Source organism: Hyperolius riggenbachi, chromosome 9 (genome assembly GCF_040937935.1).
Source record: "Hyperolius riggenbachi isolate aHypRig1 chromosome 9, aHypRig1.pri, whole genome shotgun sequence".
NCBI classification, from domain to species: Eukaryota; Metazoa; Chordata; class Amphibia; order Anura; family Hyperoliidae; genus Hyperolius; species Hyperolius riggenbachi.
In genome coordinates, this window is record NC_090654.1 from 260,455,237 (window position 1) to 260,472,131 (window position 16,895).

At 46.2% G+C, this 16,895-nt stretch overlaps 1 protein-coding gene across 1 annotated transcript in view; it reads right to left on the minus strand.

Moving 5' to 3' along the window:
* The window catches only part of PRKCH (protein kinase C eta), a 132,410-nt gene extending 116,272 nt beyond the window's left edge, over window positions 1-16,138 (minus strand). Inside the window, exon 1 of the mRNA XM_068254422.1 lies at window positions 15,454-16,138. Coding sequence (XP_068110523.1) covers window positions 15,454-15,813 — 360 coding nt within the window. The 5' untranslated portion in view covers window positions 15,814-16,138. The remainder of the gene's footprint in view (window positions 1-15,453) is intronic.
* Between the last annotated feature and the right edge of the window lie 757 nt (window positions 16,139-16,895).

Sequence of the window (16,895 nt, forward strand, 5' to 3'; positions counted from 1 at the left end):
CTCGTGTAGTCTGCTTATCAATCTCTTTCTCCTCTCCGGCATCCCATTTGTTCACTGTGATCAATGGATTTCTCTGCCCTCCATTATAAAAATGGCCATTACCCCATAACAGCTTCCTGGTCAGCACACTGCTAAACTATAATATCGCCCACTTGAGCCATAGGGAAACATGGACATTACCTTGCACAGTTGTAACGGACAGATGCTGATATATAAACTGACAGCAACTGGTATAATTCAGGTCTGACAAAATATTGTCAGAACTGGAAGGGATCACTGTTCCATCACATGCTACGTCATGTGTTTATTTTCAATAATTTTACTCGCTTCAGGTTCCCTTTAATTACTGAGCGGGGGGCTGCGTCATGTATATGACCCTGTTGGCGTACTCTGCTGCAGGGTCATATGTTTGTCATTTTTTATGTTGCGGTGGCATGCGGCAGGAGCATGGCATTGCACAGCAATGCATAAAATATATGTAAAACTGGCCTCAAGTGTCCCCGGACCAAACCTAGGGTACAAAATCGCATACTTACCTAAGGAGAGGGAAGCCTCTGGATCCTAATGAGACTTCCCAAGGTGTCCTCTGGTGCCCGCTATTAGTAATTACAGTTCAGGCATCTTTTTACTGTTCCTTCCTCCATTGCTGCAAGCATCTGCTCCCAAGCGTACCGACAAGGCTTGTCAGTAATTTGATCAGGGCCGCGCACCTCCAAGCACGAGCGCAGCCGTACAGCGCCTACGTGAGTATGGCTGCACCTGTGCTGTAAGCCGGAGCTGTCGTGTATAAGCTTCTGGTCTATCTGCTGCCTCTGAAGAAGCGGGTTATCCCGTGAAACAGCTGTAAGGCTAGATTTTGCATTTATTGTTAGAAGGTGTCGGGAGTAATCATTAAAGGTGACTTTTTTTTTCCGCAATTGGTGCCCGGAGAAACTTTTTTCCTTTTGTCCTCCATGCAGGTGCAGCATGACCATGCTCAGGAGGGCAGTGCCAATTGACAACAGGGAACCAGCTGATTGGGGCCATGCTCCCCTTCTGGCATGAGCATGGTCGCCATTACGACCAAGAGGCTTCACTTTCCTTAGGTAAGTATCTATTTTTATTTATTTTTATTTTTTTTTATAATTTTTGGCCTCGGGTTTCCACTGCTCACGTTTTGCAATCCAATTCTGATCGCTAGCGGATGGCAAAACACTAAGTACAGCTTAAAGGGGTTCTGTAGCGGTTTTTAAAATAAAAAAAGTGTCACTTACCTGGGGCTTCTGGCGGCCCCCTGCAGATATCCTGTCCCGTGCCATCACTGAAGAATCCTCCGTTCCCCGCCGCAGGTCACCGTCCAATTATTGGTCTAACTAGATGAATGTCAATGCGGCTGCGCTGCCTTGGCGGCACACGTCCTCGCTCCTGCTTGCGTCTTTGGGAGCTTACTGCGCAGGCGCAGTAAGAGAAAACTTCTCACTGCGCCTTAAGCTCCCAGAGACGCGAGCGACGATGTGCGCCGCCACGGCCGCACAGCGACAGTCGTCTAGTTAGACCAATAATTGGAAGGTGACCTGCGGCAGGGAACGGAGGATTCTTCAGTGATGGCGCGGGAGTGGATATCTGCAGGGGGGTGTTAGATGCCCCGGATAAGTGACACTTTTTGATTTTAAAAACAGCTACAGAACCCCTTTAAGTAGTGTGGGTCCTAGATTGCCTAGTGCCCGCCCCCCACCCCCCTCTGACGCTTCCCCCTCTGACGAACTTGGCTAAGAGCATTGCTTTCCTCACTTGTTCTGCCTGCTCTGACCCTCCATGAACCCCCCTCCGTTGCCCCTGCTTACCTCCCCCCCCCCCCCCAAATATCACTGGCCTCTAGTCTGTATCAGGTAGATATCGATTGCGTATTTCTGAAACAGGAAGTGAGCGCAAGCGAGCGTCACTTCGTGTTTGAATGTCAACCAGAATGGGATTACCACGTATTAAAGCGGACCTGAACTCAGAACTTCCTCTCTGCTGTAAAAGATAAGCAACAGTATAATGACCTTTAAAGAAAAACATTTCTTTGTTACAGCTAATAGAAATCCTGCAATAAATCTGCGAGTCTATTCCCTGCTTTCATGGAAGCAGACATAGGGTTAACATCCTGCGTTTACCGATGCGCTGCTCTGTCGTGGCAGCCAGCTGACACAGCTGAGAGATCAAATTATAACTTGTAATTAGTCACAGATGAGGGGGAATTAGACAATCTAAACTCTCTAAATACATAGAGGGTGGATTCTTCTATGTCTTCCTTCAATCCTGTGCTAGAGTTCAGGTCCAGATCGAGAAGTATAGGACGGCCTGGCTGACTTTCAGAATTCATTTCAATTATGGATTTATTTGGGCTTCAGAAAAAGTGTGTGAGATGCAGCAACATCATTTTCAGAACTAGCAGAGACCATGATGGCCGCCCCGTAACAGACTCAATGCGGTCTGCCGCTCTGTTCAGCCAGGTCACATGATACTGTCTACCAGTAAGACAATGTCGCAGAGATACGAAGAACCCGGCACAGATGGGATCAGGTGAAGTTACGCTTGGATCAGGTTCCCTTTAAACACCTGTAATATGTGACCCCCCCCCCTCCCCCAGGTACAGGAGAAGGTTTTCCCATTGTATATACACAGAGCAGATGATTGCAGAAAGTCCTGCGTATCTGTTACTCTCTGTATCTTGTACACTGAAACTGTTTTATTTTTCTTCATTTCTTGACTTTAGGTCAGATTTACATCTCTCCAAGGCTGCGCTTTTATTATAGCAGCAGATAAGATTAACTGATTACATGACTAATACTGCAGGATCAGCGAAATCATAAACACTGATAAGTTTGGCTTAAGCTGATAGTTTACATCCTCATTCCAATCGCTGTCACATTTACTATACTATAAAAGGTGGCCATACATTTCTCGACTTGGCGGCCGATCGGCCATCCAATTCCATAATTATCGGATGAAAATCGACAGTGTGACCAATTTGAAGCTGAAATCGGCGGCATGAATCGATCGGCTATGCTGCAAGATGTCGGGACATTGTGGTCGATCAGGTGCGCGGCGGTAACAGCAGGAGATATCGGGATGAGTGACGAACGCGAATCTCAGGCACTGTTGCCCCTAGTGCAGAGTTCCACCAAGTAGAGAACGCCCACGAAACGCGTTGCCCTACCCTTTCTGTACAATCAACTTTTTGAATTCTTCAGTCATAACGGCTACCATTTTCTACAGGAGACTTAAGCCAAACACCGCCTCTCCTTATTCCCCACTCACAACTTCCAGATAGCAGCAGAACATGTCGGTAGCCTGCAGGCTAGTGACACGTCTGCAAAGCATGACATTCATCGAGTGGGTGTACGCGTCTCTTCATACTTACCAAAGCATTCTGTTGTTGTGGACGGCGCATGTTGTAGTGGCACAAAGCGGGAAGGGGGCAGAAGGGAGAACAACAGACTGACAGTGCTCGGACATGACAATATGGCAGTATAGATCCCTTAGCAACGCATCGGGGGGTGTGCACGCTGTACACAAGCTATATTCTTGGCAAAGGCGGCCCTGACTGACTGGCCACCTTGGCTGAGAACCATCTAGCGTGTGTACAAAACATAACACATCACCCTCCAGATAACTGAACAGTAGGATATTAACCAGGGCTGTGAAGTCGGTACAAAAATCGACTCCAACTCCTCCGTTTTTTAAATCACCGACTCCAACTACCCAAAATGGCTCCGACTCAGACTCCTTAGTCTAATATTTACCAGAACTAAAGACTTGGTACAAAAAATCATCCAACTCCGACTCCTCAGTTTATGAAATCACCGACTCCAGGTACTCAAAATTGCTCCGACTCCTCGACTCTGACTCCAAAGCCCTGATATTAACACCTTTGGTTTATTTGCCTCATTTTCTTCTTCTATGAGGAAAAATTTGCATATTACATAAACACTCCCTTTCATAGATACTCAAGATGTGTTCCAAAGTATAAACACACAAGGAAGTACCAGGTGACAGAATGAAAACAAACAACAAATACAGTAATATGATAGGTAGAATGATACCAAAACACTGTGCAAACAGACCTGGGGCCCACAGGAGCTGTTTCAGCTGTGCTTTGGAACAGCCACCGGCCCTAAATCGCTAGGCTAATTAAAAGTAAACCAGAACTCTAACACAGGACAGAAGAAAAACCATGGAGAAATGCACCCTGTATGTATTTAGAGAGTTTAGCCCGTCTAATTCCCCCTCATCTGTGGCTAATTATTACAACTATAATTTGATCTCTCTGCTGTGTCACAAGATGTTAACCCTAGGTCTGCTTCCATGAAAGCAGGAAGTAGACAGTGCAGATTTATAGCAGGATAGATATCAGTTGAAACAAAGAAATGTTTTTTCTTTAAACATTTTTTCTTTAAAAGTTATTATGATGTTGCTTATTTTTTAGAGCAGAGAGGAAGTTCTGAGTTCAGGTCCGCTTTAAAGTCAATGGAGGTGAATCCACAGGAGGGATTACCCCAAATCGCAATTTCATATTTGTGATTTTCCCACAGTGATGACATTCAAGGCAATTATGGGAAAAATCCCGATTGCTCTTGGAATTGCGTTGAAAATCGCAGCAGTTCGGGATTATGGAAATCGCGTTGATTTCCGTAGTCAGAAACGCATCTTTTGCGGGTCCCTGGCCTTTTGCACACTCTTCGTGTTGACAAGATTTGGTGCCGCAAATCATTTCAGCCTAAAAAAAGGCCGTGAATTCTCCCAGTTCTGTGAACAGTTCTGACATCACTAGGAAAATGGCAGCTCCCACGCAGGCAGTGAAACAAAAGCCATAAACAGGGGAGGAACAATTAAAGCCAGGCATAATTATATGTAATCTGAAATGATCATTCGTATATACTGCTCAGCCGAGTCCTATGTCGGGGCTGGTGCACACCAAGAGCAGATCTGAGTGTTTGTTTTTTTAAACGCTTGCAGAGGGAAAACCGCTCGGCTAATGAAAGTGACTGTGCTGGTGCACACCAGAGTGGTTCGTTTTTTCCGCAAACGCAAACTCGGGGGTTGCAGCATTTTTTGCGGTTTTCTGAGGTGTTTCTGATTCAATGTTAAAGTATAGGAAAGTGGAAAACCGCACTGAAAAACGCTAGATCAGAGCGAATTCGCATACGATTTCGCATGGATGATGCTGTGTGCGAATTTAACTATGTCAGTGTCTGTGTGCTTTTTCATTGATTTCATGCGAAATCGTATTCGAATTCGCATGAAAATTCGCATACAAAACCGCCATGCGAATTCCCTATTAAATACATCGTATGCGAATCGCATGCGGTATGTGCGGTGTCCAAATTTGGATGGCTCTGCTGTGCAGATTTTTCCTGCACAAGAAAACGCTTCTGTTTTTCGGACAAGTGGACACAGGCTCATTTAATTTTATTGGTTATGCGAATTTGCATGCGGGGAACGCATGCGAATTCGCGTTAGTGGAAACGCACCCTTAGGGAGTCTTGCCCAAGGTCTCCTACTGAATAGGTGCTGCTGGCTTACTGAACAGGCAGAGCAGAGATTCTTGGTCTCCCGTGTCATAGGGAGAGCCCTTATCCAGTACACTATCTAGCCACATTAACTGAAATTCAATGAATTTGAAACACCCGTGGCATGCGGAAAAAAAAAAGATGTACGCAGGCAGTTTTTGTTTTATGCAACGCAAACAAGAAAACAGAGCAAGTGAGCGTAAAAAAAATGTAAAAATCAATCAATAAATAAATGGCAGAATCGCAAGCCGCTCATAGCAACACATTGCATGCGTGGCTATTTGCGTTCAATACAAAACCGACTGCGATTTCAGCAAAAGTGCTCCGTCTAAATTCTGACCCACAATGCAAATACTCACTGACGTAAAACAAAGACAATGAAACCCAGCAGCTGCTGGATTACTAACCAGCTGTCAACACAATTAACCAGCAGCTACTTAGCTTTAAGCCTGGTACACACCTTCAATTTTGATTGGCCAATCACTGGCAAATTTTACCACCTTTATATACTATGAGGGCCAACAGATTTTGAATTCTATGTGCAGATTGTTAAGGTAAACTCTCATACCACATAGAGGTGTTAAAATTGGTCAGTGACCAATCATGCAACCAGAAAACGAGAGAGAGCACCGAGAGCCCAATATAGTACAGTATATACTGTATTGATGTGGGTGATGAGAGGCAAGTATGTAAATTTATACTCACAAACATGGGTTACTCCTAAGGCAACCACTGTAGATGCAGGTAGGGAAATTAGACCTGTCCCCACTCAGGATTAAGAAGTCGCTCTCTGTAGATCTGGAAACAAGGAGTTAACATCCTTCCACCACGGGTGGACTTAGGGCTGGTGCACACCAAAACCCGCTAGCAGATCCGCAAAACGCTAGCAGATTTTTAAACGCTTTTTTTTATTTTTATGAGGCGGTTTGCTAGCGTTTTGCGGATTGCTGCTGCGGTTTTCAGTATAGTAGATTTCATATATTGTTACAGTAAAGCTGTTACTGAACAGCTTCTGTAACAAAAACGCCTGCAAAACCGCTCTGAACAGGCGTTTTTCAGAGCGGTTTGCGTTTTTCCTATACTTAACATTGGGGCAGAAACGCATCCGAAATCCAAAAAATGCCTCACCCAGGCATTTTTCGTTTCTGCAAAACGCCTGCCGCTCTGGTGTGCACCACCCCATTGAGATACATTGACCAAGCAGATCTGCAGCCGCAAGCGGATCTGAAAACGCGGAAAAAGCCGCTCGGTGTGCACCAGCCCTTAAACAATGTGGAAATGAACAGAGGCGCCAAAAGAATATAGGTAGCAAAAAAAATTTTTAAGAAAACGGGGACTTACCTACTTCAAGCAGACAGAAAAAAAGGTTGATTTTATATCAACAAGCAAATTTATTTATATATACACTCCAAAGGGTCACGGCAACGCGTTTCGCATGTGTGGCCCCGCTTCATCAGGCAATAGGGGATGGAGCATACAGTAACAAGTGTCTATGACTCAGCCTAGCGCCTCTGTTAGACATAGACACTTTAAAAAAAAAAGTTAGCTACTTTTATTCACTTTTGGCGCCTCTGTTCATTTCCACACTTACAATCATGATTGGGCAATCACTGTCCAATTTTACCACCTCTATGTAGTATTAGGGTTTACCAGTCCTAGTCTACTTTAGGGAACCCAGCAGGAAACCTCATAGTGAAATTCAGCTAACGTGATTGACGGCACCCTCTCGAACTACTAGGTTTCCATTAGGTTGTAGTAAACTCCACCCACACTATTTGGCCAATCACAACGCTTTGTGCTATAAGAGAGTTCAGTACTGTAATTGGAGAACTGTTCCCTTTGAGGTTTCCTGCCAGGTCCCCTAAAGTAGACTAGCGTCGGTTTACCTACAACAACCTGCTTGTAGTATTCAGCCTCAATTCACTAAGCTTATCTCCTGTCTTTAATAATGTTTCTAGAGTTATCACCAGGGTGATGAGGCATGTAGTATTCAGGAAACATTTTACCTCAGGCAAACCTAAAGTTAACTCTTCTGTCTTTAAGTTAACTCTTCAATCCTTAAAATAACTCCAGAATTCTAAAGTTAAAGACAGGCTGTTAATTAACTGTGTGTGAAAATAACTAGAGAAGGTAAATTAACTACAGAGGAGGTAACTTAACCTCCCTGGCGGTTTAATTATTTTGCCAGGGAGGCTGCAATGTGGTTTTTTTTTAATAAAAAAAAAAATATTTCATGCAGCCAACTGAAAGTTGGCTGCATGAAAGCCCACTAGAGGGCGCTCCGGAAGCGTACTTTCGATCGCCTCCGGCAATCGAAAGTAACAAGATAGGCCGCAATGAGCGGCCTATCTTGTTTCGCTTTCCTCGTCGCCATGGCGACGAGCGGAGTGACGTCATGGACGTCAGTCGACGTCCTGACGTCAGAGCCGCCCGATCCAGCCCCTAGCGCCGGCCGGAACTGTTTGTTCCGGCTGCGCTGGGCTCGGGCGGCTGGGGGGACCCTCTTTCGCCGCTGCACGATCGGGCAGCACACGCAGCTGGCAAAGTGCCGGCTGCGTGTGCTGCTTTTTACAGAATTCAAATCGGCCCAGCAGGGCCTGAGCGGCGACCTCCGGCGGCATACCCCGAGCTCAGCTCGGGATTACCGCCAAGGAGGTTAAGGAATGAAGAGATAAGATAACTCTCTCACTGTGTGGTGGCAAGTTTTCTCTTGCCTTATTATCTCCAGCATGATCTTAGTGAATTGGGGCCATTAATATCTGTTGTCCCTAATACCACATGGAGGTGGTAAAATTGGCCTGTGATTGGCCAATTATGATTGAAAGTGTGTGCCAGGCTTTAGAAACAAGTAGTATCTGCTGGGTCCCCTAAACTCGACTAGCTCACTTATCTATAATAGTTGTTGGCTCCCTCTGCCTTACTGCTCGATAAGTCAATGGGACTGATTATCAAGAAAGGTGCAAATAAAACTGGGGAAAACCTGAAGAAAGTGCCAGAATAACCAGTTAGGTTAAAGAGGAGCTCCAGTGAAAATAATATAATAAAAAAGTGCTTCATTTTTACAATAATTATGTATAAATGATTTAGTCCGTGTTTGCTTATTGTAAAAGCTTTCCTCTCTCTGATTTACATTCTGACATTTATCACATACTGACATTTTTACTGCTGGCAGGTGATGTCACTGAAAGTAGCTGCTGCTTGCTTTTTTTGGCAGTTGGAAACAGGTGTAAACAGGTGTAAACAGTATTTTCCACAATGTAATGAGGTTCACAGACAGAAAACTGTCAGGACCATGGTCCTGACAGTTTCCTGTGGGAGGGGTTTCACCACAATATCAGCCATACAGAGCCCCCTGGTGATCTGTTTGTGAAAAGGAATAGATTTCTCATATAAAAGGGGGTATCAGCTACTGATTGGGATGAAGTTCAATTCCTGGTCACAGTTTCTCTTTAAAGAGGAACTGTAACATAAAAAGATCCCCTGGGGGGTACTCACCTCGGGTGGGGGAAGCCTCCGGATCCTAATGAGGCTTCCCACGCCGTCCTCCATCCGTCAGGGGTCTCGCTGCAGCCCTCCGTGAAGTCCGGGCAGCGGTGACGTCAATATTTACCTTCCTGGCTCCTGCGCAGGCGCTCTGACGGCTGTCGGCTCCGAACTACACGGAAATACCCGATCGCCGTCGGGTCCGCTCTACTGCGCAGGCGCAAGTTTCCTGCGCCTGCGCAGTAGAGCGGACCCGAATGAGATCAGGTATTTCCGTGTAGTTCGGAATGGAAAGCCGCCACAGCGCCCCCGCTGGAGCCAGCAAAGGTAAATATTGAAATGACAGTCGGCACAGTCGCCGGCTGTTCGGAGGGCTGCGGAGAGACCCCCGTGGGACAGAGGACGGCGTGGGAAGCCTCATTAGGATCCGGAGGCTTCCCCCACCCGAGGTGAGTACCCCCCCAGGGGATCTTTTGAATGTTACAGAGTCTCTTTAAAGAGACTCTGTAACAATAAAAAGATCCCCTGGGGGGTACTCACCTCGGGTGGGGGAAGCCTCCGGATCCTAATGAGGCTTCCCACGCCGTCCTCTGTCCCACGGGGGTCTCTCCGCAGCCCTCCGAACAGCCGGCGACTGTGCCGACTGTCATTTCAATATTTACCTTTGCTGGCTCCAGCGGGGGCGCTGTGGCGGCTTTCCATTCCGAACTACACGGAAATACCCGATCTCATTCGGGTCCGCTCTACTGCGCAGGCGCAGGAAACTTGCGCCTGCGCAGTAGAGCGGACCCGACGTCGATCGGGTATTTCCGTGTAGTTCGGAGCCGACAGCCGTCAGAGCGCCTGCGCAGGAGCCAGGAAGGTAAATAATGACGTCACCGCTGCCCGGACTCCACGGAGGGCTGCAGCGAGACCCCTGACGGATGGAGGACGGCGTGGGAAGCCTAATTAGGATCCGGAGGCTTCCCCCACCCGAGGTGAGTACCCCCCAGGGGATCTTTTTATGTTACAGTTCCTCTTTAAAGGAAATCAGTGATTTTAATTAAAAAAAAAAAAAAAGTGTCCCTAGGGGGTACTTCCCTCGAGAGGGGGAAGCCTCTGTTTCCTAATGAGGCTTTCACAGTCCTCCTTAGCTAGCCCGTTGCCCGATCTAGCGCTGGCTGACACAAACAAACCAAAACAACAACAGTCACATGTCTGCACAGGCGCACTAACAGCTTTCTGCTTGGGCTCCAGTGGAAATAGGCGGTCTGCTCTACTGTGCAGGCGGAGCTTGCGTCTGTGCAGTAAAGTGGACCCGATCGGGCCCGAGCAGCACCAACAAGCCATTGTCACCGGACTTTCAGGGGTTGCATGGCTGCAATGGGATAGAAGGGGAGGACTAGAAAAGCCTCTTTAGTATCCAGAGGCTTCCCCCTCCCAAGACAAGTAACCCCCATACCTGGGGCTTCTTCCGGCCCCATAAGCTTGGATCGCTTCCATGACGCCATCCTCAGCCTTCTCAGGCTCCGGTACCGGGTCCCGTAAGTTCTGCCAGATACGGCCAGTCTGTGCAAGAGAAGTGTGCTCTCTACATATCTGTCTGGCGGCCACATGGGGCTGAAAGAAGCCCCAGGTATGTATAAAACTTTTATCAAATCTCGTCTCTGGTACACTTTAATGATTCTGATTGGTTGCTATGTGCAACTGGTAAAATGTAGCTACATTTTTCTACGCACTTGTCTTAATTGACCTTAGCGTGACGTCACACTTTGTGCATTGTTGCATGTTCATGCACCTGCCCTTTGGGCCCACATTATCCTGACCTACTTTCTGCAGTGCGTTTCTGGATAACGTGTTCGTTAACACACGTTACATGGCAGTTGCTCACGCTGTGGAAATAACACATTATAGGGTGCAGCATGTGTGTTACGTTATGCCCGTGCTGCAGCACACGTGCACATAGTGTGAACTCAGCCGGAGTGACATGAAAAAAGGAAAACCCGGCCAGACAGTATTTCTGCCTGGTATGCTTGTCCCAGGTTAGTGGGTAGAGATGTGATCTGAATTCCAACCGCCCAGTTTTTGTCTTTTCTGTTCTGTAAGTTAATGAAAATCTTAAAGGACAAGCAAGGTGACATGATGAGATAGACATGGGTATGTACAGTGCCTAGCACACAAATAACTAGGCTGTGTTCCTTTTTTTCTTTCTCTGCCTGAAAGAGTTTACATCTGGTATGGAAGCGACAGTTTCTGTCCTGGTTGGGATCGGGTTGAACTGGGTCAGACTATAACATAACCCTCAATGATAAGTAATTACAGCCATAAAACACTTTCCTGTCAGTAAATGGCTTCTGGGAGCAGGAAAGACAGTGTCAATAATTCATAGGTTTGAGCTTTGGCATATTTGAATGAAGGTGTCATTGAGCAGAGACAATGAAACAGTAAAAACTTAAAAACTATTTTAAATATAAAATAAAACTGTGGAATATCTAAAAAAAAAAATAAAAAAAAAAATAAAAAAAAATTAGGAGAAGGAAGATAGATACAATTGTTTTTCTCATCAGTTTATTTTCACCTCGGATATCCTTTAAAAGCGGTATTGTCGCCATAAAAATCAAATTTCAACAGCAACTGGTCTGAGTGTATTAAGTGATAAAGATGCTAATCCTACATTCAAAACTTGCAAAACTTTTTCTGCTGTTATGGTTTGTAGTTATCACATACTTTAGGAGCACTGGCCCTAGTGCCAAACAGTGCCAAAGAGTTGAATGCTGGGAGTTCTTTTTATCTATAATATATTCCTCCTCTTCCATTTATTTCCCTGCCTAGCTGCTTATCAGAAAAACCCTCTGATTACTTGTGTTTACAAGTAAGGCTGAGGTGACTCAGTGATTGGATGTGTAAAAAAAAAAAAAAAAAGACAGTGCAGTTGTTAGTATACACCTCAGTGGGAGTGTCTGAAGACTCTGGGAGGAGGGCAACTAATGAATACACAATGAGCAAGAGAAGGGAGGGTATGATGTCAGCAAGATGGCTAGAATAGGATTTTCTGCTTTTCCTTTATAAAATTCACAGGAATCATTACGTGGATAGCACAATGGGCTCTATTCCCAAAGACTTCCCGCATGCGGTAAAGTACATGCGGGAAGTTTGCGACCAAAACACCGTCAAGTTGACATTCTCAAAATGTTCCGCATGTTTTTCCGCATGCGGAAAAAGTGCGGTAAAAGTGCGGGATTCATGCGGAAAAATTTCCGCAAAAGTCGGTATTTTCCGCAATAAAAAAATCAATTCTCAAAAATGTTCAGGCGCATCATTTCATTGTTATTTACCGATTTTATATCACCTACAAATAGTAGGTGATATATTCCGCATTCCATTGACTTTAATGAAGTGTGGAGGCTTAAGGGCTGTGCTTGCTGGACGTTAATTTTTTTTTTTTAAAACACTTTTTCATGCGACCTTTTTACCGCATGATTCCCGCATGAATAATGGCTGTTTCCGCATCTTTTTACCGCATGCGGATAACATGCGGAAAATATTAGTGAATGTGGAAAAAATGCGGAGTTTACCGCTGGCGGAAATATAGCGGTAAAATTTTGTGGTGTTTTTGCCTCTTAGTGAATAGAGCCCAATACATCTGTTATGTAAGTAGAAGTAGTATTTATCTACTTATATATGTGTTTTTTATTTCTAGGTTAGCGGGGGTGTCGCTTGTTCTTTAAGTCTGCCTGTGCCCGCGCTGTCCTTCTGCGACCATCCAGCCAACAGTGGTGACTTCCTCAAAAGCTGGCTAGCCACACGCCTCCTCATCACATCCCTGTGCATGGCAGCGTTCTGTGCATCCGCAGCATGAGAAAATCGTTAATGCGATTCGCAGAGCACTCTCTGCGACGGGATCGCGATAAGGGTGCGCCTGCCTTGAGGCCTTGCATGCGCAGTAGCTGGCGACAGGCCAACATTGAGGGGGGTCGCCACTGCTGCCCGTAGGGGATCAGGAGGACGTTGTGAGCACAGTACGAGTCCAGGGGGCTGGAAGAAGATCCAGGTAAGTTAAAATCAAATTTTTTTTCTTCGCTCACAGCCGCCGGCCCGGGGTCCCCACCGGTGCAGAGGCCAACCTCGAGGTCGTCCTTACTGCACCTACGCAGTACGCTGCGGACAACGTGGACTTGATTGACAGCGCCACTCGCGCAAGCGCAGTAGAGGAGGTCCGGCGACTGTGAGCAGAGATGCTGCGAGGGGCATGTCGGCTGCAAAGGGCTGGAGGAAGCCCCGGGTAAGTATATCATGGGGCAGCATATTTTGATTGACGAATCCTTTAAATATTCATTTAAGTAGCCCTTTAAGGGTCCTTTCGCATTGTGCATGTTGCATTGGGATATGGAACCATCACAACGCTGCCAAAAAGTTCCCTTGCACATTAGATATGTGGTGCAACTATACTTCGAAGCACACATAACAATAAAAATATGACTTAGTGCCACTGTAAACACGCACATCGCTAGCGCGATACACAGCATGCTATGCTTTTGCGTTACTGCGGTGGAACTCACCGCACTGCACTCAATGTGAAAGTCTGGATCATGATGCGATGATATTGTCTATTGCAATGCAACAGGGACAGTGTAAAACGGCCCTCAACCAGAACTTTGCACACGGCTAATCAGATGCTGAGAGCTAACAATGAATTATCTAACAGCTTGATTAGTTAATCAGCCGTTTGGTATTTAATTATATGCTTTTTGAATCTGATTAACCTTATGCAATGTTCTGCATCAGGTCCTGGTAAAGGTGGCCATACATCAAGCGACTCGGTGCCCTATAGACCATCCAATTCATTGATTAAAATCGAATTGGATGAAATATGGTGCTGCCAAGAGCGTGCCTGATCGACGATGCAACCAATCGCATGTGACGGACATGCTGCAAAATCTCGGGCCGATATGCTTGATCAGGTGCAGGGCGGTAATGGCGTGCGATATCGGGGCAAGCAACGAATGCAATGGAACCCCCGACACTGTCCCCCTTAGTGTAAAATGTGACAACACCTACCCCCCTATCGCCCCACCGCGCACAAATCTTGTAACTGTTGGTGTCTGCTTCTGTCTCCATCCTCTTCCTCACACACGAGCCCCCACTATGTTGCCGGCGTAACATGGGCACGAGTGACGTCACGCACGCGCCCATGTGCAATACACCAACAACACCGTGTAGCACGTGTGTGTGAGGAAGAGGGCTAGGGGGGACAGCGGCGGAAGCAGTGAGGCGACCTTACAAGGGCGATTACTGAACAATTTCACCCCGAAATCAATCGGGAATCAGCCTGCGTTTTTTGAAGGCCACAGATCTCTCTCCAATCTTGGTCGTTCAGCTGCCAAAATCTCTAGCTGTCTGGGCACCTTAAGGGCCCATTCACACTTGCTAAACGCAAAACGCTAGCGTTTATGCTATGGCGATTTTTGTTTGCGTTGATTGTGAAAAAATTGCCATTCACACTTGCCGATTTTTTAGAGATCGCGTTTAGAGCTTCTATAGCACTGAAACGCGATCGCCTGAAAATGGTGCAGGCTACACGTTTGCGTTTGGCAATTTGCGTTATACGGCCCATAGGGTATTATTGCACTAGCGCTTTTCCGAAATTTCCGGCAAAACGCTCTAGTGTGAGTGGGCCCTAAATCTGGTTTCCGTAGAGCAAAACATTCACTGAAAGTTGGAATTTAATTTCATCTATTTTGGTGCCTTTAGGCCATTGCACAAATACAACAAGTAACCAGAACACAAAATATAGGCAATAGCAGCTCCCATATAGCAATCATGAGAGTTTAGCCCAAACGTAAAAAAATCGTTTCGCCGCTTGATTTCTGATAGAAGTGAATGTAAAAAGATAAGAAAACCGAGCGGAAGATAAGAGAATCGAATCCAGAATCGAGTGGCAAAAACGATCGAGACGAGAATCGAGTGGCCGAAACGAACCGTGTATGTCCAGCACTTCGCAAATGCAGCTTGAAAATGAACCAATTAAATTGAACTATGGCAGGATTCAATTGGTCCATTTTCAAGATACAAAGTGGATAATCGTGCATCCATTATTTGGATCTCAAGGCCCATCCTAGCCAGGACACTTAACAAGTACAATAGACAGGAAACTGTGAATATTATAAATAACTGAGCAATAAAAACTAAATTACAACCTAGCTACATAGCTTGTAGATCCAAAAGAATTCTGTATATGAACCAAATAATCAGCAACCAATCAGTGCCCACTTCTTAGCACCACCAACCTCTGGTGCTTCAAACCTGGGTTGCTATGGGTTACTGCACTTTACATACACCACACAGCTCCAACTATCTGCTGGCCACATTCACAGTCATGGTCATTTCTAGTGGGAAGTTCTCAAACATGAAGACAACTAGTGACTACTACAACGTCCTACACCACTGGAGAACTCACCCAGCCTTCAAAGGAGTCTGTGGTTCCGCAGCTCCTCAGAAGTTCATGAAAGCTGATGTTGCAGTTGGCCACAAAGTCATCATACCCTATTGGGGTGTCATGGAAGACAGCCAGCTCCATCTTGCTGCCCTCGCAGATGGTGACACAGAACTCCTCATTGTAGGTGGGCTTGGTAGTCCTGTGCTTGACGGTGGTCTTGCCGATGGTGCACTCGTCCACGTTGATGGTGATGTAGGGGTCCAGCAGGGAGGAACCCTTCTTGAACACGGAATGCCTGAGGGACCATCTGGTGGGTACCAAGCCCACCGCCTCCCCGATCTTCAGCTTCAAGTTGCCATTGAACCTCATGGTGCCAGCCATATACCTGGTGAGAAGGTCCCCTCTCTGGATGGGTGAAGGGCTTGTAGATAGATACTTTGTAGCAAAGTTACTGAGGCTCTGCACCTGCTGCCAGTCTGCCCATCCCTGGACCCCCTGGATGGTGGTTCAGCAGCACACTGCCCTATGCAGCAGGTCACTCTGAGTGGCTCCTGTGTCACTCAAGCTGGAAAGTTTCTCAAGCCCCTCCCTGGGCTGGCACTGGGATTACTAGTGGGCGCAGTCCTTCCTCCGTCCCTTGCTAATCAGTGCAGCCACCCAGCTCCGGGCACACAGCACCGAGCTCTCTGCCCAGCTCTGATCGGAGTCCTACTGCTTCTGCAAGATCAACCAGGAAGCTTTCCCCCCAACACCAAGGGCAGCACTGCCCCCAGCGGACAGCCCTGCGCACTGCAGGCAGAACAAGTGTCAAAGTTTCCTGCCCAGGTATAGGTGAAGCTATCAAAACAAAACAAATGTAAACACTACCTAAACACGGAAATAAATTCACAGATTTTTTTTTTTAAAAGGAGCTATATGACTGTGGGAATGCGGATGTAAGAGGTTGATTGATAGGGAAAAATATGCTCATTTGGTGATTGAGAGGGAAAAATGTCATTTGTATTAGTATTTTGTATTTAAATATTGTTATATTATATTTCATAGTATCGTAGCAGGGGATGCATAGGTTGTGACTGCATACTGTCCCTCTGGGGCCCCCTGGCTGATCTCCTTATTCCATCTTTTAGCTTTGCATTGGTGCTATGCTGGTAATGAACACCTCTATATGTGTACTGCATAGTGGTAATCCTTAAAGGGGAACTGAAGAGAGAGGTATACGAGGCTGCCATGTTTATTTCCTTTTAAGCAATACCAGTTGCCTGTCAGCCACTGCTGATCCTCTGCCTCTAATACAGTTAGCCATAGCCCCTGAACAAGCATGCAGCAGATCAGGTGTTTCAGACTTTAAAGTCAGATCTGACAAGACTAGCTGCATGCTTGTTTCTGGTGTTATTCAGATACTACTGCAGAGAAATAGACCAGCAGGGCTAAGTACCAGGCAACTGGTATTGATTAAAAGGAAA